Here is a 23,495-nt window from a genome sequence, read left to right on the forward strand (position 1 = left end):
ATAGAAATACAAATAGATGACCACTTCGAATTCTGAAAAGAACGTGTTGAAGTTTCTCCTGAAGATGCGTAACAACAAGTTGGGTTTCATGAATCGTTGCCAATATGAAATTAGAGGAGGTTCGCAGTAAAATTCAGGAGAAGAATATGGTTTCCTTTATCCACACCTGCTTTGCCTCTGTGTGCCACTCTGTAACTGTTAGCCTCCAAGCCATAACATTTCAAACATTCTATGAAGAACATACCAACAATACATTTAGAGTAACATATCGGAAAATACCATAACTATCATAAAATAAATAATAATACTTTAATGAGACAGAAAGAACTGGATCTAAAGAAAAGACAGGTCAGAGAGTCCAGAGATAATGGTGGCAGCAATACAGCAATGAGATGTAAAAGGGTCCACATCCCCAAAACCTAGTGCCTAGCTTTATGTGAAGGATTACATAGATGAGAGGTTTCAGCTCTATGAGACAGCTTTTTGCATGCACTGGGATCCAGAGGAGGATTGTGAGGCTAGTGTCTGGAAGTATATGCATGTCATTGGGAGGGATACCCTTCTAGACTTAGACAAAGGTGTCAGGATATGGTATTCCCCCATAAAAGAATTTCTTGTTGTATAGTTTGGTTTAACCCCAGAGAAATGCCTCTTGAAGTTTGAGGATAGCCACAAGCTGTCTCGCCAGTCCTGGGTTGATTGCATGGAACACTCCAGTAAGGTGATTGGTTGAAGGGCAGAAATCTTTATGATTATTCTGGGCTGTAAAGTTTGATTACGAGACTAAATGTTCAGTAATTGCTTTGCAGAGTTGTGTCAAAACCTTATTTACTCCAAGCTCACTGTGCCCAGTGAGCTTACAAAAGAGGCTGACCTCTGGATCAGTACCAGAGTTTTAAAGAAGGTATCAGGGGGAACCCTCAGAAGGGTGGACATGGTTCTCACCAACAGAATGATGTGGGAAAAGGGAAAAACAAAAACCTTTCTCTAAACTCCTCCCAAACACATTTTCAAGGTAATAAATGTCAGTCTGACCCTAACCATAAGAAGGAATGGTTTAATGGGAAGAAACACATTGGCTTTTCCCAGACTAAGTGCTAGGATTGTTACTAACCCTGGGCATATTACTCCACTCCGCCAGCAGAGTGAATGAATGAATGAATAGCGTTTTTATACCGCGCAAAACGTAGCCCCAAGGGGCATCAAGGCGCAATACGAACAGACATGGAAAGTCCAGACTCCAGATAACTAGACCGGACGCCATTGGGAGAGCAAGAATCTAATATGCTTGAGAAAAAAAAGCCAGGTTTTGAGGAGTTTTTAGAAGATTGTCAAGGAGGATTGACTGGTAAGCTCAAGGGGAAGGGAGTTCCACAGTTTGGGAGCCAAGGTGGAAAAGGCTCTACCTCCCGATCTAACCTTAGCAAGCCTAGGGACTACCAGCCTATTCTTTGAAGATGAACGAAGCGTTCTAGTGGGGGTGTAGGCACATAGAAGAGATCTAATGCTTTCAGATCCTGAGCCATGGATAGCACCATGGGCCAGACAGAGAATTTTGAAGGAGATCCTAGATGGAATTGGGAGCCAATGAAGGTCCCTTCTGGCCATTGTTGCAGACGTCCTCCTAGGGAGGCTAAGAACCAATCTGGCTGCAGCATTTTGCACCATTTGGAGGCGATGGATAGAGCCTTTATTGATGCCACCGTAAAGGGCATTACAATAATCTAGCCTCGATAGTACTAGGCCAGTTATTGCTTGTTTCCGGGCTGCCAAGGACAGGTAAGGGGCAATTTTCTTTAAGATTCTGATGGTGCCACAACAAGTAGACACTGTCCTATTTACCTGGGGGTCGAAGGAAAGAGCCGGATCAATTTGTACTCCAAGGTTCTTAGCAATAGGAGTGGGAGTCGGGCAATCTCCCAGGGATGGAGGCCACCAGTCCTTTGACCAGAGATCTTGGCTCCCTCCGAAGACCATAACTTCGTTTTTTTCACCGTTCAATTTTAGGAAGTTACATGTCATCCAATTGGAGACTGCCTCCATACAAGCTCTAAACTTGGAGGCGATCTCACAGACTGGCTGGGTGATGGATACCAAGATCTGTGTGTCATCAGCATGTGACAGCACGTCCAGGCCAAAGGATCTTACTACCTGTGCAAGTGGGGTAACATAGATGTTAAACAGTAAAGGGCTCAATGAAGAGCCCTGGGGAACCCCACTTTGCACCTTTTGGGGATTGGAGTACGGACATTTGCCCACTCCGTGCTCTGCTGGGAACATGAAGTATAGAGCAGAGTTAGCCAGCCTGCCCCCCGAAACAGTTAAAGATTATTCTAAAATTAAATAAAAACACACTTACCTGTCCTGCTGCGTTCCCGGGCTGCCCTCTTCCTCCTCGCCGTCTCTTGACTCATGACATCCCCTAGCAATACATTTTGACAGGCCAACACCTTTGCCTGAGTGGTCACCCACTATTATTTGATAGGATGAGGGTGCATTTGGATACATTCTTCAGATACATTCTTCAGATTAGGCATACCCTGCCAGGCCAGTGGAAAGCCTGAGCTAAAGCATGAGACTCTCCTGCTTCCATTCCCTGTGGTGGGAACACCCTTTGAAATGGCGGGCAGCGATATTGTTGGGCCTCTTAACACCATGACAGTCTTAGACCACAGGTTCATTCTGGTGTTCGTGGACCATGTCACACTGTACCCTGAGGTCAATGACTGTGCCCGGGTTGGCCATTGCACTGATGGGGATATTTAACTGGGTGGGTTTCTCCAAGGAGGTTCTGTCTGACAGAGGCACCAACGTCATAGCTGCATACATAAAGTTTGTGTGGGACTTTTGTGGGCGTAACCTACAAGTGCTTCACACCATACCACCCCTAGACCAATGGGCTTGTTAAGGGATTCAACAAGATCTTGAAAGACATGTTTATGGGCATATCAACACCCCTGAGGCTTAACTTGGCAGTTCTCTTAACATGCCTCCTCTTTGCGTCCAGGAAAGTGCCTCAGAAGGGAGTGAGTCTTTGAACATCTGTTTGACCAGGCTCTACATGGACCTCTCAGTCTTCTTAAGAAGGGGTGAGGGCAAGCTCCAAAGAAATTCCCCAGGATGTAATGAGCTACATGCTAGCCCTTATATCTCAGATGAAGCCCTTATAGAAAAAGGTCACTAAGAATCTAGAGGTCAGCCATGAGGTCATGAAACACTGGTATGACCAGAAAGCCATCCTGCTGGAGTTTCAGCCTGTCTAAAGGATGAGGGTGATGGAGCCTATTAGGTGGAGGAGTGGAAAGGGAAGGTCACCTACCTGGTGAACTTCAAGTCAGCTGGAAACCCTTAAGGGTCCTACATGTAAAACCACCTCAAGTCCCACTTTAAGAGGTCTGAAATCACTATGCTCCTAGTGACAGATGATGGTTAGGAGAAGAAGGAGAGTGAACCCCTTCCAGACCTACTGTCATCCACAAAGCAAGATGGGTCAGTGGAAGGATTTATCCTGTCCCCTACCCTGACCCCAGCACAGCAGAGGGACTTTCGTCATTTTTTGGGGCAGTTCACCTCTTTATTCTCATTCACGCCAGGGCTCACTGATTAGTGTACCCATGACATAGACATGGTGCACAGCATGTCTGTCAAGAATAAAATCTAGAGGCTGCCTGACAAACTGAGAGCAAGCATAAAGGATGAGGTATTCTAGATGATGGATTTGGGGGTGATTTAGCCTGTCTGTTGACCCTGATCCAGTCCAGTGGTGCTGCTACCCAAGGCTTTCCCACTGAGGACCACCCAAGAACTTTGGGGCCGATCACGATGGCGGGTGGATCGCCCCCCCAAACAGCTGGCGGTGGTCACCGCCCGCCTGGCGGGGGCGATCCGCCTGCCATCGTCACTACAAAGACCCCCTGCCATATCATGATGGCTGGGGGGTCCGCGGCGGATGGAGAGACCGCCCGCCGCTTTTCCGCCGGTTGACGAGTCGACCGGCGGAAAAAGGGGTTTAATATGGTGGCGGTGTCTGAAAGACACCTCCATACATATTACGATGCAGGCCGTGATCAGCCTTTCCATGGCTGCATTGCCGCCATGGAAAGGCAGCGGGTTCCTGTTGTTGGGGGCCTGTTGCGGACCCCCGGGTGTGGGGTGCACATGGGGGGTACCTATGGTACCCCCTTGCTTTTACATGTACAATGTGTCAGGCACCACGCGGTGCCTGTCACATTGTGCATGTAAAAGCACAACATGTATATTGTACATTACGGTGGGTGCTGCTTGCAGCACTGCCAACCACAATGTAAAATATACAGGATGCGCCCGCCACACTGGCGGGCGCATCATAATTGATATGGTGGGTCCGCCGCAACTATTGCAGGCGGTCCCTTTAGCAGCTGCAATCGTGATCGGCCCCTTAAGTTCAGTATGGATTACAGGGCCCCATTCGGGCACCAAATCTGATGCTCATCCCATCCCAAGAGCTGATGAGCTCATTGATAATTTGGGTGCTGCCAAGTACCTCAATACCTTTGACTTGACAACAGGGTACTGACAGATTGCCCTAACTGAAGGACCCAGGGAGAGGTCAGCATTTCTACGCCAGTTGGCCACTTTAAGTTCAGAGCGATTCCATTCGGACTAAAGAATGTCCCTGCAACTTCTGGTGGTTGGTCACTCAGGTCTTGGCTGGGCTAGAAAACCTCAGGGCCAACTACTTGGATGACATTGCTGTTTTCAGCTCCAGCTAGGATGATCATCTGACCAGGGAACGCTCTAGGCCCTCACCAGGCAGGCCTCATTATAAAGGCTAGTAAGTGACGAATATGCCAGGGATCAGTGGTGTAATTGGGCCACTAAGTCGCTGTTGGCAGGGTTCAGCCTCTTCAGCCCAAGATACAGACTATTATGGCTTGGGAGCCTTCACAGCCCCAGACCCAGGTGAGAGCTTTCTTAGTCCTCACTGGGTAATACAAGAGATGTATCAAGGGATATGGTACCAATATTGCCCCTTTAACTGACTGTAACTTCCAAAAATTAGCTCAAAAAGATGATCTGGACAGAGGAGAGCCTGACAGCTTTTGATGCCCTGAAGGAGACAATGTGTACAGCACCAGTGCTCAATGTACCTGACTTCTCCAAAGAATTTCTAGTCCGATGCATGTTTCAGAAATTGGCGTTGGGGTTGTCTTATCACAACTAAATTAGGAAGGACTTGGACCAACATGGAATCTTCAACAGCAGGACGCTGCCTCCCAGGGAAGAAAGGTGGAGTGCAAAAGAGGAAGAAATATTTGCAGTGGTTGAGATCAAGTTGAGATCATACTTGTTTGGGACTCACCTTTGGGTTCGGACAGACCGAAAAGGGTTGATGTACATCCATGGTAAGAATCCAAAACTGTTGAGGTAGTTAGTCTCCCTCCAGGAAATGGACTATACGGTGAACATTGTCCTGGGACCCGACCAATACTGATAGTTTTTCCAGGTTTTTCCATCTTAGCGTTAAGAACTCTCATAAGGGTGGGTAGTTCTCCCCGTCTTCTGATAGGGGTGGGGAACTAGGGGACACATGTAGAACCCCAGATTGTTCCCACCTTTTACTTAACCTGTTTTTGTTTTCTATAGCACTGCTAGCCAGGGGTAAAGTGATTGTGCTAGCCCTTCTAAACATGTTAAAACTGGTATACTCCTGACTGGCACATTTAATATACTTGTAAGTCCCTAGTATATTGCACCACATGTACTACATGTACCCAGATCCTGTGAACTAAATACTACCAGCTGGCTGCACCACTCGCTCTGCCGCCCATTGAAGTAGTACTGTAAACACCTGTCTCTAGGCCTGACCCTGTGGCCTGGGTGTGCAGTTTTAAACCTCGATTTCGACCTGTGGAAATAATCCTTTTGACAGGCCTAAACTTTCCTTCTAATAGTCCCTGGTCTTCCCTAGGTTAGGCCTTAAATACCCATTGGGCATGGTGTACGTTTTACATGTCTTGGCAGTGGAAACCTCAATAGTTTGGCAGCTCTCCCTTAGCTTAACATTGGTTTACACTATTACTATTGAAAGTGCTAAATTCAGTTTAGAAACAGCTAGAAAGAGAATTCAAACTCAAAAATCCAATTTGATGGTAAGCTCGAATTTCACACTAGGATTTTGGAAAATACCCTTTTAGAAAGTTGTCTTGTTCCTGCTGAAAACCAAAGGGCCCCATGCCAGTTTCCAACTGTCACCTGACTACTAATGGCTCCCCTGTGGTGAGATGTGCATTGTGCAGCACACATAGAAGTTGCAAATTGTCATTTTTAGGTTTCGCACTGCGAACTGATCGCGAAGCGATCGTCACTGCAAAACTCTATTGTGATCGTTTCTGCTTTCAAGGAGTCAAGGGAGACAGGCGACAAGTGATGTGCACATGCGCGTAAACGGATCAGGTCACGCGCGCTTCCGGTCTCCCATGGCTCCTTGGAAGCAGACACACATGCATGCACACACACACATACAGCCCCCCGCCTACACCCCCCCGCCTATACACACACAGATACAGAACCCCCCCTGCCGCCGCGCATACACACACACACGCACACACATAGAGACTCCCCCCGCTGCCGCCGCGCATACACACACGTACACACACACATCCCCTACCTCGTCTTGGCGTGTCTTCGCGCGCCCTTGCCCCCGCTCATCTGGTGCGCGGCCACGGCTGGTTTCGATTCCCGCGTCGGCTCCTCTGTGGTGCGCGCGCACCACAGGTTTCGATTCCGTGCTTCACTTTTTCTTTTCCAGAGAGTCAGTACAGCCCTTTTCATCGTTCCCTCCACCAACCTCACGGTCTTCAGGAGCGGCTTTCGACACCCTCCGCAGGTTTTCCCCGCAGGCAGGCAAACAGACAGCGAAACGAAACAATACTGCCGCTAGGACCCCCCCGCCCCCCACCCCCCCGAGCGGCTCTGGACAAACCCCGAAGGCTGCGGCAAGTTGTGGCGTGCATGAGCTTGCGGCCGCTGCGGTCCCAGTCCCGGGAAAGAGGAGGATCTGCGCCTGCGCCTCGGTCTGCAGACTCAGGGCAGCACAGGTCTCAACAGGTCACAACGGTGAGCGGAGGGTAGGATGGCATCTCAGAAGTCAAAGGCGATGCAGTTCAAGACTCGCGGTCGGCACCTAGCTGGCCGCCATGTTCCCCACGTGACCCTGTGGTTCCTATTCTTAAGAGTGTGCTTATAAGCAACTCTGCAATAGCGATCTCTGCTTTGCATCTTGGTTGTTTATCTAGGATAAGGCAAAGTCTTCGATTAGCTTGAGAACAATCAGATTGAAACCATTTGTGAGTAGATGAATTAGTATTGTGTACGAGTTTTGTTTACAACTTCTTTGCACGGGTTTAGTTAACAACTTCATTGTCCCTGCACACAAAGATTTGAAAGAATTTAACCTGGAAGCATGATTCAAATTCAGGAAAAGGCATGAAATAAAAGTTACACACACTAATGCCCACCAAAATATAGAAAATGTATTCAAGTTGACTACCCTGCATCCCACTTTGGCTCTACTTCAACTGGCATAGCGGCGGCACCTAGGGACATCCAGTGGAGGTGCAGGAGAGCATACCAGACGGCTTAAGGTCCGAGCCTTGGGGTGCCTGTGGGTTGGCATCTGGCCGGTGTTATCGGCCACGCATGTCGAGCGGCGGGGATCTCCCGGCACCGCATTGACACCTAGAAACAACTTGCTTTTGATATGATCTATATAGTCCTGTACTCTAGCATCTGCCCATATTTATGTTTTGACGTATTGAGTGTAGGGTTATGGATCAAGTGTGTGTGATGGGATTTGCTAGGAAGGTGTGTAGCTCCATGCCATGCATGAGGTGCATCATCAGAGTTGTGTGAATAATAACTCCGTCAGCCCGTGCCTGAGGTGCATCATCAGAGCTGCGTGAATAATAACTGCGTCAGCCCCGTGCCTTAGGTGCATCATCCAAGCTGTGTGAATAATAACAGCTGTGAGCCCGTGCCTGAGGTGCATCATCAGAGCTGTGTGAATAACTGTGTCATCCCCGTGCCTTAGGTGCATCATCAGAGCTGTGTGAATAATAACAGCTGTGAGCCCGTGCCTGAGGTGCATCATCAGAGCTGTGTGAATAATAACTGCGTCAGCCCGTGCCTGAGGTGCATCATCAGAGCTGTGTGAACAACAGCTGTGAGCCCGTGCCTGAGGTGCATCATCAGAGCTGTGTGAATAATAACTGCGTCAGCCCCATGCCTGAGGTGCATCGTCAGAGCTGTGTGAATAATAACAGCTGTGAGCCCGTGCCTGAGGTGCATCATCACAGCTGTGTAAATAATAACTGCGTCAGCCCCGTGCGTGAGGTGCATCATCAGGCATGTGTGAATAACAACTGTGAGCCCGTGCGTGAGGTGCATCATCAGAGCTGTGTGAATAATAACTGCGTCAGCCCCGTGTGTGAGGTGCATCATCCACATTGCTCATGTCACCCAAATTCCTGCACTCTCTACCACACTGCTTTCAAGAACAGCATACTCTTGCACACACTCTCACTGCTCACCAATTCAAGGTTGGCTAAAAGTGTTATGCAACGCATTGTCATACACAATGCCAATAACTCAAACTTTAATGCTGCGAAACCTATTGCATTGTAAATGCTTGTTTAATGAATGTTATGTGCAGGAAGGGACACCTTGGGATGTAGTGTTCATCGCCTTACTGCACAAAAATATGCCTGCCATGGTAAATATCAGGCCATTTCCCCTTAGTTTAACCTGCTGAAATTAAGCAAGGGGAACAAACATTATTGCATGTGGTATTTACCGCTTATAAATACAATCCCTGTGCAAACCTGTTGCAGTTTGACGGCCACCTGTGTGAAGACTTGACTATAGCAATGCATTAAGTGCTAATAATGTGTGTTTTTTAATTTTTACTTATTTATTACATTCAGGTACATTATGGAAGTAGACATGGAATGAGTTTATATCAAATTGTATTATCATTTAGTAAAATTTAGGACTGAATCAGTTTATCACATGTTTGTGCCTTTTGACTTTGCAGCTTAATATTTATCATAATATGCCGCTCATTGATTCTTTAATCTAAGTTTTCACCTTACAAATCATCAGCAGGGTATTCCTCATTGAGGTGTCAGAAGAGTACTCCATTCGGATATCATGCAAGTGAACCATATCCTTTGCGTAAACAAATATGAAACACTTTTAATGTTGTGGCTGGTCACAAAATTGGGTACAAGTGAACACTGTAACATGTGCCACAAATGAAAAAAACACCAAGTTAATGTATACTCTGCTCACTTGATTGTAGCCCTTTATCACACGTTTGTACCACTGAAGGACCTTCCTATTGATTTAAGCTGCAATAAACCCAGAACACTGCTTAGAATAATGCCTTACTTAAAAGGCAGTCGCATTATGAAAAATGTTATGATCAAAAACGGATATACCTAAAATATGTCAAACGATCACAGACCCATTTTTCTGTCATGAACCAACTCCCAAAATGTCATTATCAGTTCAGAGAACTTCAGTTCAGACCCATGTAGCTCTAATGACGTTTGTCTAATTTCTGTTTGTAGTTTTAAATTTCTGAAGCAAAAAGTGCCTTAAAAGGCACCTGTATTTATTGGGTCGCGCTTCCTCATTTCAAAAGGCAAATAGATGGCTTGGTGGCCATAAATGCTCTACTTAAACCTGAAGAAGTTGTACTTAAAGCCAACCTTTCCAATTGAGCTTTAGGGGCATTTTGATACTGTTGAAGTAAGTGTGTCCAAATGCATAAAGGATTCAGATAGGTAGATGTTTAATACTTCAAATAAAGGTTTCCTGTTTATAGTTATTATTATAGATGTTTCTTCTGTGAGTAAGATGCTACTTCTTTTGTAAAGGAACAATAGTTCTTATATGTATATAAGTAATGCTTTTCCATTGCTTACAGATCCCTCCAAACCTACCCCCAGATAGAGAGGGCTACCCCATTAATATTACTGTGTGTGGCTCCTCGTTGCCTCAGCCTAAACTTTTTAGGACTTTCAAGTCAACGGACACAGTAGGTAAGATCTAGAGATACCATTCAGGCCTTCTATTTTTGGGATTTTGTGTTTGGTGAAATCATGCTGTCTTCAGTGATCTGAATGAAGGACTGTGGCTGAGCATTAGGCTTGGAAAATGGTTGAGTCTCATGCAGTTATATGTGATTATATTGTAAAAATGTGAAACAGTTTAATCAAAGCAATAGAACACCGGGGGGATTATAGATTTGGACAGTGCCCTAAATTGTGCAGTATAGTCATTATTTGAATTCAAGGAGAAACTCTAGAGGAGGTAAGGGTATTATCAAAGTATGAGCCAAACAAAATCCACAGAGATATTGCTGCTATCTTTCAGAATTTATAAAAAATTCCCTTCAAACATACTCCATTCCTAAAGCCTTGAAGCAGGCATGGATTACCCAACTGGTTAAAAAAGTCTCTAAGTCAAGAAGATTGCAACATTATACACATTTGCTACAGTGTGACACTTCTGCTAAGTATCATATAAAAAGCAGTAATTATCCAGTGTCAGGCCCATCTTAATCCTGATAGTTTACATGGAGATCAGCAAATGGCATTTTGCCATACTGAGGTAAGGAATGGGATTGTGTCCCTCATTAAGATTTATTATGTATCTGAAACCTTCAATGGTCTTGACTACTTCCTCTTTCTCACTAGGTTGATGGAGGTGGCAATACTAATAATTTCTTTAGACTCTTTCTGTATAATAGATGTACAAAATGGTGTTTGGACCAAGCATCTCTAGAAACACAGGTCACCCCCAGGATTTTGAGTTTGCAAGTTTGTACCCATTGCTATTTAACTATTATGTGCAATGTTCACACCACGTTTTCTAATGAGCCGGGGTGTACAGTTTCACAAGAACAGGAGAGAAACTTGCATAACTCAGAGTAAGATTTGATACTTCAAGTAAATTAAATATGTGTCTGCCATTATTCAATCTTGGGTGAGCATGAACTGGTTAAGTCTAGTTACCTCTAAAGGCAAACTTCTCTATATGGTACCTGCTAGGAAGTTGTGACCTTTCCAATCTTTACAGGAACATTAAGATTAGAAATAATCAATATTAGTTATGTGCAAAGTTAAAACGTTTTTACTCTACCACTTGAAAAATGTGGATTGATCAGAAAGAATCATAAGATCACTTTTTAAAACTGGTGTGAAGAGTTTGTCCCTTTGTCTCAGAATCTCACATGACAACTATTGGTAGCTCCAGGTGAGTTCTGAAACTGACTACTATAATGCTGTCCTGATTGGTAGTACTGAATGAACATGTTGCACCTATGGCAAAATTCTTCAGAAACAGCTGTGATCATTATATCAAGATAAAGAAAATATCACCCCTATACTGCGAGGTCTGCACTAGTTGTCATATTCAGCATTTGTTGACTGCAGACTATACCCGTTACACATGAGCAGAGTAGTAGACTTTACCTTGGGATTTCAAGACTGAAGCTGTTTTACCTTCTATTTCATCCCCTAAATCGCAATTTTGTGGCAATGTCTTTCCTGTTTGCGAAGTGCCTCTCTTTTGTAATGAAGAAAGTAGCCTCTGACCCACATGATCTACATGAGCTATGTTTGCTACCTCACATGCAGTAAAGGATTATGACTTCAGTAAAAATATGACCACACAAGCCTTGAAGGACAAGGAATGAAATGGACCAGGTATGAATGTAACTCAGATGCAAACTAGAAGACCAAAGGGAAGACAAAGAGAATGGAAATCACAGAAAGGCCAGGAAAGGTCCCCTTTTTATTGTGCCTGGGTTCTCCCCTGATAAGGTCTCTCACAAAGGAAGATCCTTTCAGCACCACCGTCAGTCTTACCTTTCCAGAAGCTCCATGTTCACAGCGAAGAAGTTGACTCTGAAAAAAATCCACCGACAATGGTACTGTTGATCTAGACCACGGAGACTCAACTGCTTCTTGACTATGTGCTGGGGCACACTTACTTTCAGATCGGCAGTACTGTTACAGGTGGATTGTTTTCAGAGACTATATTTGGTAAACTCAGATATATACTTGAAATTTTGTTGATTTGTCTACATCACCGCCTGGACCACGCCCCCAGTTCAGCGATTCCATAACCGACTTCATCAGCACGCACGTCCTGACCTCCACCAACTATATCCTTCTTGGAGACCTGAACTTTCACCCTGAGAACAACAATGACAGCAACACCACAACCCTGACCGATATCCTCGCCAACCTCGGCCTGAGGCAACTCGTCACCACGCCCACCCACTCCGCCGGCCACACCCTTGACCCCATCTTCTCCTCCAGCCCGCACTTCTCCTTCAACCACACCACCAAACTCCCATGGACTGACCACCGCTGCATCCACTTCACCTTTCAGAAACCCACCACACACCTCCACACCTAACAGATCCCTCGCCGCTGCTGGAGCAAAATCACTGAAGATCAACTTCATGCAAACCTCACTCTCAGCCCACCCACCAAACCCTCTAACGCCGACGACGCTGCCCTCAGCCTCAGATGCTGGATCGAGGATTGCGCCAACACCCTCGCCCCACTGAAGAAACCCCCTCCATAGAGACACCAGAAGGGGCCTGCTGGTTCACCCCAGAACTCTTAGCCTTCAAGCAAGCCTGCCAGAAGCTAGAGAAGAAACAGCGCAGCGAACAGACCCTGGACAGCCTCGCAGCACACAAGGACGCCATCCGCAACCACCACCACCTCATCAAGGCTGCCAAGAGGACCTCCTTCAAAGACCGCCTCGACAACAACGCACACAACAGCAAGGAGCTTTTCAACATCGTGAGGGAACTCTCCAACCCCAGCTCCAACACCAACGACTTCCCGCCGTCACAAGCCTTGTGCGACTCCCTCGCCAATTTCTTCCATTGAAAGATAGCAGACATCCACAACAGCTTCAACACCCAGACCGCCCCAACCTACAGCAACACAACAGACTCTCCCCACACCATCGACTACGACTCCCTGCTAGCATAGGCCAGCGTGAGCATCGATGACACCATCAAGACCATGAGCACAATTCACTCCGGCTCTCCGTTAGACCCTTTCCCACACCACGTCTTCAACAAAGCAAGGACCTTCTTCGCACCTGCGCAACATTATCAACCTCTCCCTCGAGACTGCGACCTTCCCAGAAAGCTGATAACATGCCGAGATCAACGCTCTTCTCAAAAAACCCAAGGCAGACCCAAGAGACCCCAAGAACCTCCGGCCCATCTCTCTGCTCCCGTTCCCAGCCAAGGTCATCGAGAAGATCATCAACAAACAGCTAACCCAATACCTCGGAGAAAACAGAATCCCGGACCCTTCTCAGTCAGGGTTCCGCAGCAACCACAGCACCGAGACCACCCTCATCGGCGCTACCGATGACATCAGGACCCTGCTGGACAACCGTGAGACCGCAGTGCTCATCCTCCCAGACCTCTCCGCCGCCTTCAACTCCGTCTGCCACCGCACACTACGCGCACTACTGCACGACGCAGGGATCCAAGACAAGGCTCTGGAATGGACCACATCCTTCCTCTCAGGCAGATCCCAGAGTGTCCGCCTCCACCTATTCCGATCCGAAGCCTCCAAGATCATCTGCGGCGTCCCCCAGGGCTCCTCCCTCAGCCCGACACTGTTCAACATCGACATGGCCCCGTTTGCATACGTCGCTCAACAGCACTACCTGAACATAATCTCCTATGCCGACGACACCCAGCTGATCCTCTCCCTCACCAAGGACTCCGCCAAAGCCAACCTCCATGAAGAAATGAGGGCCGTCGCCGACTGGATGAGGGCCAGCTGCCTGAAGCTGAACTCGGACAAGACGGAGGTCCTCATCCTCTGCTCCAACCCTTCAGCCTGGGACGACTCCTGGTGGCCGACAGCACTAGGGACAACCCCGACACCCACAGACCACGCACGCAACCTGGGAATCATCCTCGACTCAACGCTCACAGTGACCAAGCAAGTCAACGCTGTCTCCTCCTCCTGCTTCAACACCCTCCGCATGCTCCTCAAAATCTACAAATGGATCCCAACGGACACAAGAAAGACAGTCACCCAAGCCCTCATCAGCAGCAGACTCGACTACGGAAACGCCCTCTACGCGGTAGCCCCGATAAAACTCATCAAACAACTACAACGCATCCAAAACACCTCGGCACAACTGATACTCGACATACCACGCCTAAGCCACATCATCCCCCCCCCCCCCCACCTGAGAAACCTGCACTGGCTCCCCATCAACAAAAGAATATCCTTCAAGCTCCTCATCCATGCACACAAGGCACTTCACAAGACCAGCCCTGCCTACCTCAACAGTCGACTCTCCTTCTACATCCCCAACCGCCAGCTACGATCCGCCGACCTCGCATTTGCCACCATTCCGCACATCCGAAGAACTACCGCCGGCGGGAGATCCTTGTCCCACTTCGCCGCCAAAACATGGAACACCCTACCGCTGAGCCTACGACTGACCCAAGACCTGCTGACCTTCAGAAGAACACTTAAGACCTGGCTCTTCGATCAGTAGCAGCCCCCAACCCCCAGCGCCTTGAGACCCTTGCAGGTATGTAGTGCGCTTTACACATTTTTGATTGATTGATTGATTGATTGATTATGAGAAAATATACCAGATAGATCACCAAAAACAATACCTGACTGTATTATAAGCTTTCTAGACAAGCTACCTATTCCATCCTTGAGCAAGGAACATAGTCAAATAGTAACAGCAGAATGTTCCATGGAAGAAGACACAGTGGTGAGTTCAATGACTAATTGCAAAGCAGCTGGGGATGGACTGCCAGTAGAATTATACAAAAGATTCGCCCCAACTTTAAATGCACAACTGCTTAGGCTTGCTAAGTATAAGCTAAGATGGGGTGCACCTCCGGCCTTCTTCCATATGGCAGTAGTAGTTAGCATTTGAAGAAGGATAAAAATAGGGAAAACATCAACTCCTATAGGCCAATAACACTTCTCAACGCTGATTATAACATTTTTACAAAGCTTAATAAAATTATGGGATCAATAATCCAGGGGGACTAATGGGGCTTTGTAGCAAGTAGGCAACTTTCCTCGAACACAACATTTTTGATAGAAGCTTTGGATTATTTTAATAAGAATAATATAGAGACACATGTGTGGTTTTTAGGTACTGAGAACTCCATTGATCTGGTGTCCTGGGAGTGTCTTTTTTAAATTCTTGCTACATTTGATTTTTCAGAAAGTTGTATACATACAGTGAAAAGTCTATATGAGGACTCAATGGCACAAATAATAAATTCTAGGAATGTAGGTAATTGTAGAATAAGCAGAGGTACAAGACAGGGGTGTCCCCTATCTCCAATTCTTTTTGCCTTATTCATAGAGCCCCCGGCAATAGCCATCAGGCAAAAAGCACTACAAACTGCACCTTTACATGGTATGATTAATATAAAACTTTATGCCGATGACATTGCTTTATTTCTTAAGCCTGGGGAGAACATCCAAAAGAAAATACTGGGGATCTTTTCGGAATTCCAAGCAATGGGCGGCTATAAAATAAATAAGGCTAGGACAGAAACTTTGCAATATAATTGCTCAGGTGAGACATTACTACCCAGTTTCCAACTATTACATAACTCCAGGCCTAAGGGGTATTTAGGGATCTATGTGTCGAAAAGAGTTGACGAACAATATACATTAGAGGCCAGATGTAGGAGCCAAAATACCGGTGGACAACGGCCGATTTCGGCCGTTACCGACCGGTATTAAGTATTTGGCATGTAGGGGCCCTATTTTACCGATTCGGTAAATTTACCGAATCGGTAAAATACCGAATCGGTTTTTTTACCGATTCGGTAGTTTGCAGATGTAGGTGGGACTCTTTTGAGTCCCACAGGCCTTACCGAATCGGTATTGTACCACCCAATCCAATTGGGTGGTAAAATACCGATTCCAGGTGTGCATGCACATGTGTGCATGCACACCTATGCCATGTGACAGAGGGCATGTCTGTGTACCACATGTCACACGTGCCTGAATTCGGGGTGCTAGAGGGTGTCAAAAGTGACACCCCCTGCACCCTTGCAACATTCGGTATTTACCGAATCGGTAAATACCGATTCGGTAATGCCTATTGATTCCTATGGGCATCAATGCCCATAGGAATCAATGGGCATTACCGAATCGGTACTTACCGATTCGGTAAATACCGATTCTTACAGAATCGGTAATTCAATTACCGATTCTACCTAAATCTCCCCCCTTCTATTTTACCGATTATTTTATTATGTATTTATGAATCAGTAAAATATACTTACCTACATCTGGCCCTAAATTATGTTCCTGTAGTGCAAAAAGTTAAGCTCTTATTAGCTAAATGGAATCAACTCCCAATCTCAATAGTAGAGCGGGTGGCCCTTTTACAAATGTCAATCCTACCACCATTTAATTTTTTATTTTCAGCAGTTCCATGTGCACTACAAACTTCCTTTTTTAAAGAATGAGATGGTCTATTCTCGTTTTTCGTATGGGCCAACAAGGTACCAAGATTAGCACTAGCACTTTAAACTACCCAAATGAAGAGGTAGGGCTATCCCTCCCAAACCTGAGGGAGTACCATTATGCAAATTTTGCACATGATAAGCACAGATTCCATAACCATTTCAATTCGCCGTACATGGACAATTTTTATGACAAAAATAATTAACAAATACAAAATCGCAGTTCCCATGAGGGTAGTTAAGAACTCTAAGAAAGTACGATACAAGGTTCTCTAGAGGCTTTTATAACAAAAAGCCCTATTGTTAAAATATTACAGAATCTCACGGATAAACCGCTCTACAAGGCTGGCCGAGCTTTATGCCGGTGAAGACAGGTTATTACAAACCGGCATACTAAAGAAGTGGGAGGAGAATAGGTGCAGGCATAGGGGAGACTTTTTCAACTCAGATTCCTGGAAAAGTGGCCAGAGATAGAGAATGGCCTGCTTCATTCTAGAGATATGCTTAAGTGGTCATTTATCCAAATCAAAAAAAAATAGAAAATATTTATTTAACAGTGTTAAGAGCAAGATCACAACTAAGCGAATCGCTACTAGAAACCACAAATAAACGGTCAATAAGCAGCTGGGTGAAACTATTTAATGAAAATAAGTCCTCTAGTGTGTATGAAAAAGCCCTAGACAAATGGCAGAAAAAATAAGATCTCCAGATCCTGAGAGTGGTCTGGAACAAAATTAACAAATGTAATGCCACAATAATAAGGGGTGCCTATTTTAGGAGAATGCAATTTTACACAAAATGGTTAATATACAGAACCCCATCTTTCCTCCACAATATATACCCACAGATTGAAAATAGATGTTTCATTTGCTCCGAACAGGGAGGAGGTACCTGGACCCATATTTTCTGGGACTGCCCAAAGATGAAGCAACTATGAGAAGAAATTGAGAAATACCTTAGAACGACTATAGGTGAAGCATTAATTATTGACAAGTATACTGCAATTCTGGGGTGTTCCATACCAAACAAAACGTCAAATAAAATGCAAGAGGAGTGTTTATTTATATCAGGTCTGGTGGCAAGATCATTAATTCTTCAGAATTGGCGAAGCAATATTGTACGCACTTTCCAAGCATGGCAGGCTAAACTTCGCAAGGTTAAAGAGCTGGAAGGACGCTAAGCGCTAAGATCAGGAACACTTATAACATTTGAGAAATGCTGGAAGTCCATAGGAGGTTAGCCTGTGAATTTGTAAAGATGAAATGTTAAAGGGAAACCGTGCAATATGTGACCTATTTGACTATTTTAGATCTGAAAATGGACCATCTTCGTATGAGCAAGCAATCCAAAAATGAAATTGAGCATTGCAAGCACTTTATTTTGTATATGTACAACTGTGAATCGAACTCTGAATAAAAAAAAATCAAAAATATTTCCAATGGAGAGGTTTGTAAAGCCTTTTTAAGAGATTACTGTATTGATTCAGACTCCAGAACAGAAGCCCAAGTAGGGCATCACTCCGAGACAAACCTATTTCATTGATTTGTCTTTTTCCATTCCACCACATTTGTACGTGATGGCACGGCTACTATTTTCAGTGCTTATGATTATCTATGGAGATCCCCCTGAAGGAGAAGGATTCGTTGCATACCCATAATCCTACTTCTCCTTATGGGGAGTCACTGTTGCAGTCATAAGCAACCCATATTCCTCTGCAGCTGAAGGGTTAAAATAATTGGATCTTTCTTAAATTTGCATGCTTCAAACATCCACATTGTCAAGCTGTGAATTCCGACTGTAAATATAAAGGGCAAAACAATGTTAAATTAAAAAAAAGCAGAAAACTTCGACTCAGGGATAGAGGCAATCTCTATCATTTTAAATTATTCAAAATTCAGCCAATCTGTACTCAGCACCTTTTTCACTCTTCCATATCCATGTCACCACACTCAAATTTCTACTACACTTCATGTGTTGCGGGAATCCCTTGAGCTATGCTCACTCAGTCACAGATAAATGGGTTATTTACGCTTTATTCCATACTTTAGAGAATATATATATTCATCTTTAAAATCTGATATTGCTGAGTCCTCTAAAAAGTCTTTTTTTAGACCATATGGAATCTGTGCCAAGAAAATACTTCATTCTTAAGTCCGCCACAAGGACTGCATATATTGCTTTTATCCTGACCACAAAGCTAAGTATTGCAAAATACGTTGCATTTTTTCCCACAAAAACCCTAAAAAATTGGGAGGGAAGACTTTTGTTGTGGTTCCAAATATCCAACCCAGGAGAAACTTACACCTCTGAAGAGGAATACGAAGGTGCTTCAGAGTCACCTGGAAAAGCAAAGAAAATGGCACTTTCTAACTCTAAGTGCTCTTTAAACACTTCTTTCAGGAGTTTGATGTTGAAGAAAAAGTTACTTACAGATAATCCTATTCCTCTTCAGGGGAAATCCTCATCAAAGTCATAACCCCTGGACTGTCTCGCCCACTTGCGGAATCCAGGAGCATTTTGCAAAATATATATCTACATAAAAGCAAGCTCTTTATGAAGATAAAAAAAGTGCATTGAAAAAAAACATAGACTTTACAGCCTGAAGGATGCTAGAACTTGCTAAATTCCATTTATGTTTAATTAAAAAAAATCCTATTATAGTAATATAGTCACTGAATCCAAAGTGACTATCAGTCACAAACCTCTTTTTTAAAAGAAAAAATAAAGAGAATGCTGGGCATTGCTAGCACATAAGGTGCACAGCTAGAGCATTAAAACTGGCCATGTGCCTTTTAAGGGTTTCACCCTCACTCCTACTTTCCATTATGCGTCTGAGGTGACAGGTCAGTTGATTTTAACAGCAATGAAAATAATGGGCACAGAATTGAAATGTCTGCTTTAAACTCTTGTCAGGGGAGGTAGGAGGGTTGCTTATGACTTTGATAATTATTCCTCTGGATGCAAACTAGGAGTACCAAAGTGAAAGTTGTCCTTCTTTTGAGTGGATCCTCATTAGTATACGCACTTAACAGAATAGTAAGCCTACCCCACTACAAGTTCAAGGCTCAATATCTGAGGAAACTCCAAGGAAATTACACAAGAAATCTGTGACGTAGATTGAAGTGCTTCCTGATGTAGTGGTGGTGACTGAAAACAACCTCTTCTAAGTCAGCTCATGAACCATCTTCTGAGCCATCTACTCCAGGAGGCAGATTCAAAATGAAAGTAAAAAATCTCACCATTGTCAACAATACCAGGATTAGCAACTTAGTCAACTAAGACTTTGTCGTCAATGAGACTTTCGTTGGATGAGAAACTAACCTTGTTGTTAGCACTGCCAACCATACCGTTGATGGCAATACCTTCCATGAAGACACCGTCGATGCCGACATCTTTGGCGACTACACTGTTGATTGTTTTAACAGTCACGCCAATGATGACCCTGTCCAAGTCAATACAATTATCATTGATGACAATGCTGTTGAGGACAGTCTCATCGACAGTCTCATCCTGAAAGAAAACCACCATGATCACTCTCATTTCAGAAAGTGGCATTCTATTGCAGCTAATGCTGGAAAGAACGCCACCTTGCAAGGTATCTCGATATCCACTTCAAAGGCTGCTGGATACTGAAGGCTCAGAAAAGGATGATGACGATGGTGGCAGAACGTTTGGTCCTGCATACAGTCCAGCACAGCTAATGGGCAAATATCAAGACCCTGATGAAGAGGAATACAGACAGGCAGATGGAGGACATCTATTCAGCTGATCCTAGTCAGCCACAATATCGTGATGTCAGACAATGGTACTAACCTTTTAAAGAAGGTGATGACGATTGTCAATATGAATATGACCCTTACACTCAGACCACACAGACTATGCAGACACAACAGAAAGCAATGATCTAGGTTTTAGTAGCATGATTCAGAGAGCTGTTACTTATGCTTACAAATGTTTTACAGAATCAACATCAGAACCTCCAAACCATTTTCAAAAACCTCTGTCTCCGCTTCAGTCAAGGCCTCACACAAAATTATACACTAAATTCACTCCTTTTATACAAGTATTTTTAACACCTTGGCTGCTAGGTGTTTTCCCCTCCTGTGCTGACTTTTGATTATTTCCATTCTTTCATGACGAGCTCAGCTCGTCACCAGCACAGCTCAACCGTGCATCATGACGAGCTGAGCTCGTCATGAGCATGGAAAGGGTTAAGACCTTTGGTTCATCGTTCCCCTCTAGCAACTCAGTCTAATCTGCCAGGCACAGACGTTCCCTACTGATGACCAAGATAAATGCCAGATACAGCCAGTTTCTCTGCAATCTACTGGCCTGGAATGGGAAGGTATTGCTTCTTCCAATAGCTGTTTCACCTCTAGACAACATCAAGAAGCTTTCACACTCTCATTGAAAGAATGACCAACAGATTTGATTTGGCAATGCCAAAAAAAGAAATAGACTGCTTCTTGTATGGTTTTGAAGAATCTACAAGACAGTAAAGATGGTACTAATATTTGATCACATTTAGTCAGGAGAATGACATTCACCCTCTTCTCTCACCTCCAGAACAAATTTTGCCTTATCTCTTATCTGTAGCAAAATCAGGTCTGACATATGCTTCAGTAAGGGTACAAAAATTAATTAAACGGAACATACATTTTAACAAAATATAAAAAAAAATAAACTTAATTAAAAAAAGATTTCTTTTAAAAGTTTAAAATTATACAAAGATAAACAATATATATATATATATATATATGTCAATAATGTAATATATATACACAATTCTATAATAAATTAAAACATTACACTATTAAAAAATATTTAAACTTAGATTTCCCAAAACAGTCAAGTCAATGCAACAGTAGGATAAGTGTTGGATAGCAGAAAGGTACATATTACTATTCCCACTCCAATGAGTACAACAGTAGGGAAAGTGTTGAATACAGCTATTCCTGCTGTCACAATCCAAGCTTTAACCTCTGCCAGTGTCAACCACTCAGCTAACGACGAACAAAGGGCAGATCCTGCATTCGCACCCAACTTCTCTTCAATTGTGTGCCTGGAACCTGAGTTCAATGAGTTCAAAGATTTAGTCATCCCTCAAGACTGTAGAGACATATTTCCCAGATCAAGAGCTGAGTCTACTACTAAAAGTACAGACTAAAATGGAAATGTTTTTATCTTGGTGTTGAATAGCGAAGGGGAAAAAATGACTATTCTCACTCCTGTGAATGGAACAGTAGGGAAAGTGTTGGATAGCGAAGGGGTAAAGATTACTATTCCTACTCCAGTGAGTGCAACAGTAGGCTAAGTGTTGGATAGTTGAGGGATTACATTTTCTATTCCAACTGCAGTGAGTGCAACAGTAGGGAAAGTGTTGGATAGCGGAAGGGTAAAAATTAGTATTCCCAGTCCAGTGAGTGCAACAGTAGGGTAAGTGTTGGATAGTGGAGGGATTCGATTTACTATTCCAACCCCAGTGAGTGCAACAGTAGGGAAAGTGTTGGATAGCATAGGGGTACAATTTTTATTCACACTCCAAGCAGTACAAAAATAAAAACTAAATAAATATTTAAAATCAAAAAATAATGTTATGAAAATAAATAAATGAATACATTTATAAATATGTTAAAAATAAAAAAACAATATATTTCATATATAACAAAATATATAATATATTAATTACATATAACAAATACCCAAAAATATTATATAAAATAAAATAATAAATACATTTCCCAACAATAAATATTTTAAACTAGAAAGTTTTTACAAACAAAAACATTATTTATTACATACAAGTATTAATTTTATTTCCTACCCTATAACACAAAACAAATACCAAAACACTTCTAAATTTAAAAATTAAATATACTTCCATAATTAACATAATTAATTATCAATTAAAATAGTATTAGTAATACAAATTAACTACCCACATTTTAACCCTATAATCCACACAGCACACACCTAAATTAAACTGTAAAATAATACATTACACAATTAAACCTTATTTTAAAATTTAAAACTATTAGTATTAAACAAGTAATTATGAAGCAAGATAATTGAACTCCGTCATACTAAGGCGTGTAAACCGCTTATGGTCAAGGACAAGGCACATTCTACAAGAGTAGTTTCCTCTTCTGCTGCCCTTTTTCCTAGTATTTCACTGGACAAGATTAGCTGTGCCACAACATGGAAGTGTGCTCATACTTTCCCGCTGCATTATTGCCTGGATATGGCATCTTAAAGCGAAGAATCAGTGGGACAGGCAGTCCTACGTCATCTATTCCAATAACGTAAGCCTGTACTTTTAGAGGTGTTTTTTCCCTTGCATTGTGTCAAGACAATGTATATATATATATATATATTTATGTACATGTATGTATATATATATTTATGTACATGTATGTATATATATATATATATATATATATATATATATATATATATATATATATATATATATATATATATATTGATGCTTTACTGCACAATATCTTATATATGTTTAAGTATTTGCATGTATATTATTACTGACCATCCTCTAAGGTTGGATATGTTTTTATTAGAGTACTTCTATACATGTATATCTACGCAACTGCTAACTACTCTGATTCAAGCATGTGAATCGTTGAAAGATCCAATACTGGAGAAGAAAATGTGTTACTTATCAGTAACTACGGTTCTCCAGTATTGATATCACATGCAACCCTCCCTCCCTCCTTGAGAGGCTTCCCTTATTTCCTCAAGGTATAACATTTCAAACTTGTGCTTGAAAATCTGAGGAATGTAACCTCTCTTGGGATTGTTTTAGAGGGTGCTGTCGCCTGATTGGGTGCTACCTAAGTTTGCTTCTGTTTTTACAAAAGACAAAGGATAGGCTATTGCTGTGACTGTTCATTGTATTGTAGCCTAATGTAGTATTATCTAC

General features: G+C 43.4%; 1 protein-coding gene across 1 annotated transcript in view; it reads left to right on the top strand.

The window, feature by feature from the left end:
* LOC147712494 (uncharacterized) overlaps nt 1-23,495 on the top strand; it is a 708,529-nt gene that overhangs the window by 663,033 nt on the left and 22,001 nt on the right. Inside the window, exon 5 of the mRNA XM_086919659.1 lies at nt 9,971-10,085. Coding sequence (XP_086775785.1) covers nt 9,971-10,085 — 115 coding nt within the window. The remainder of the gene's footprint in view (nt 1-9,970; nt 10,086-23,495) is intronic.

Source organism: Lissotriton vulgaris, chromosome 5 (genome assembly GCF_964263255.1).
Source record: "Lissotriton vulgaris chromosome 5, aLisVul1.2, whole genome shotgun sequence".
Taxonomy (NCBI): Eukaryota; Metazoa; Chordata; class Amphibia; order Caudata; family Salamandridae; genus Lissotriton; species Lissotriton vulgaris.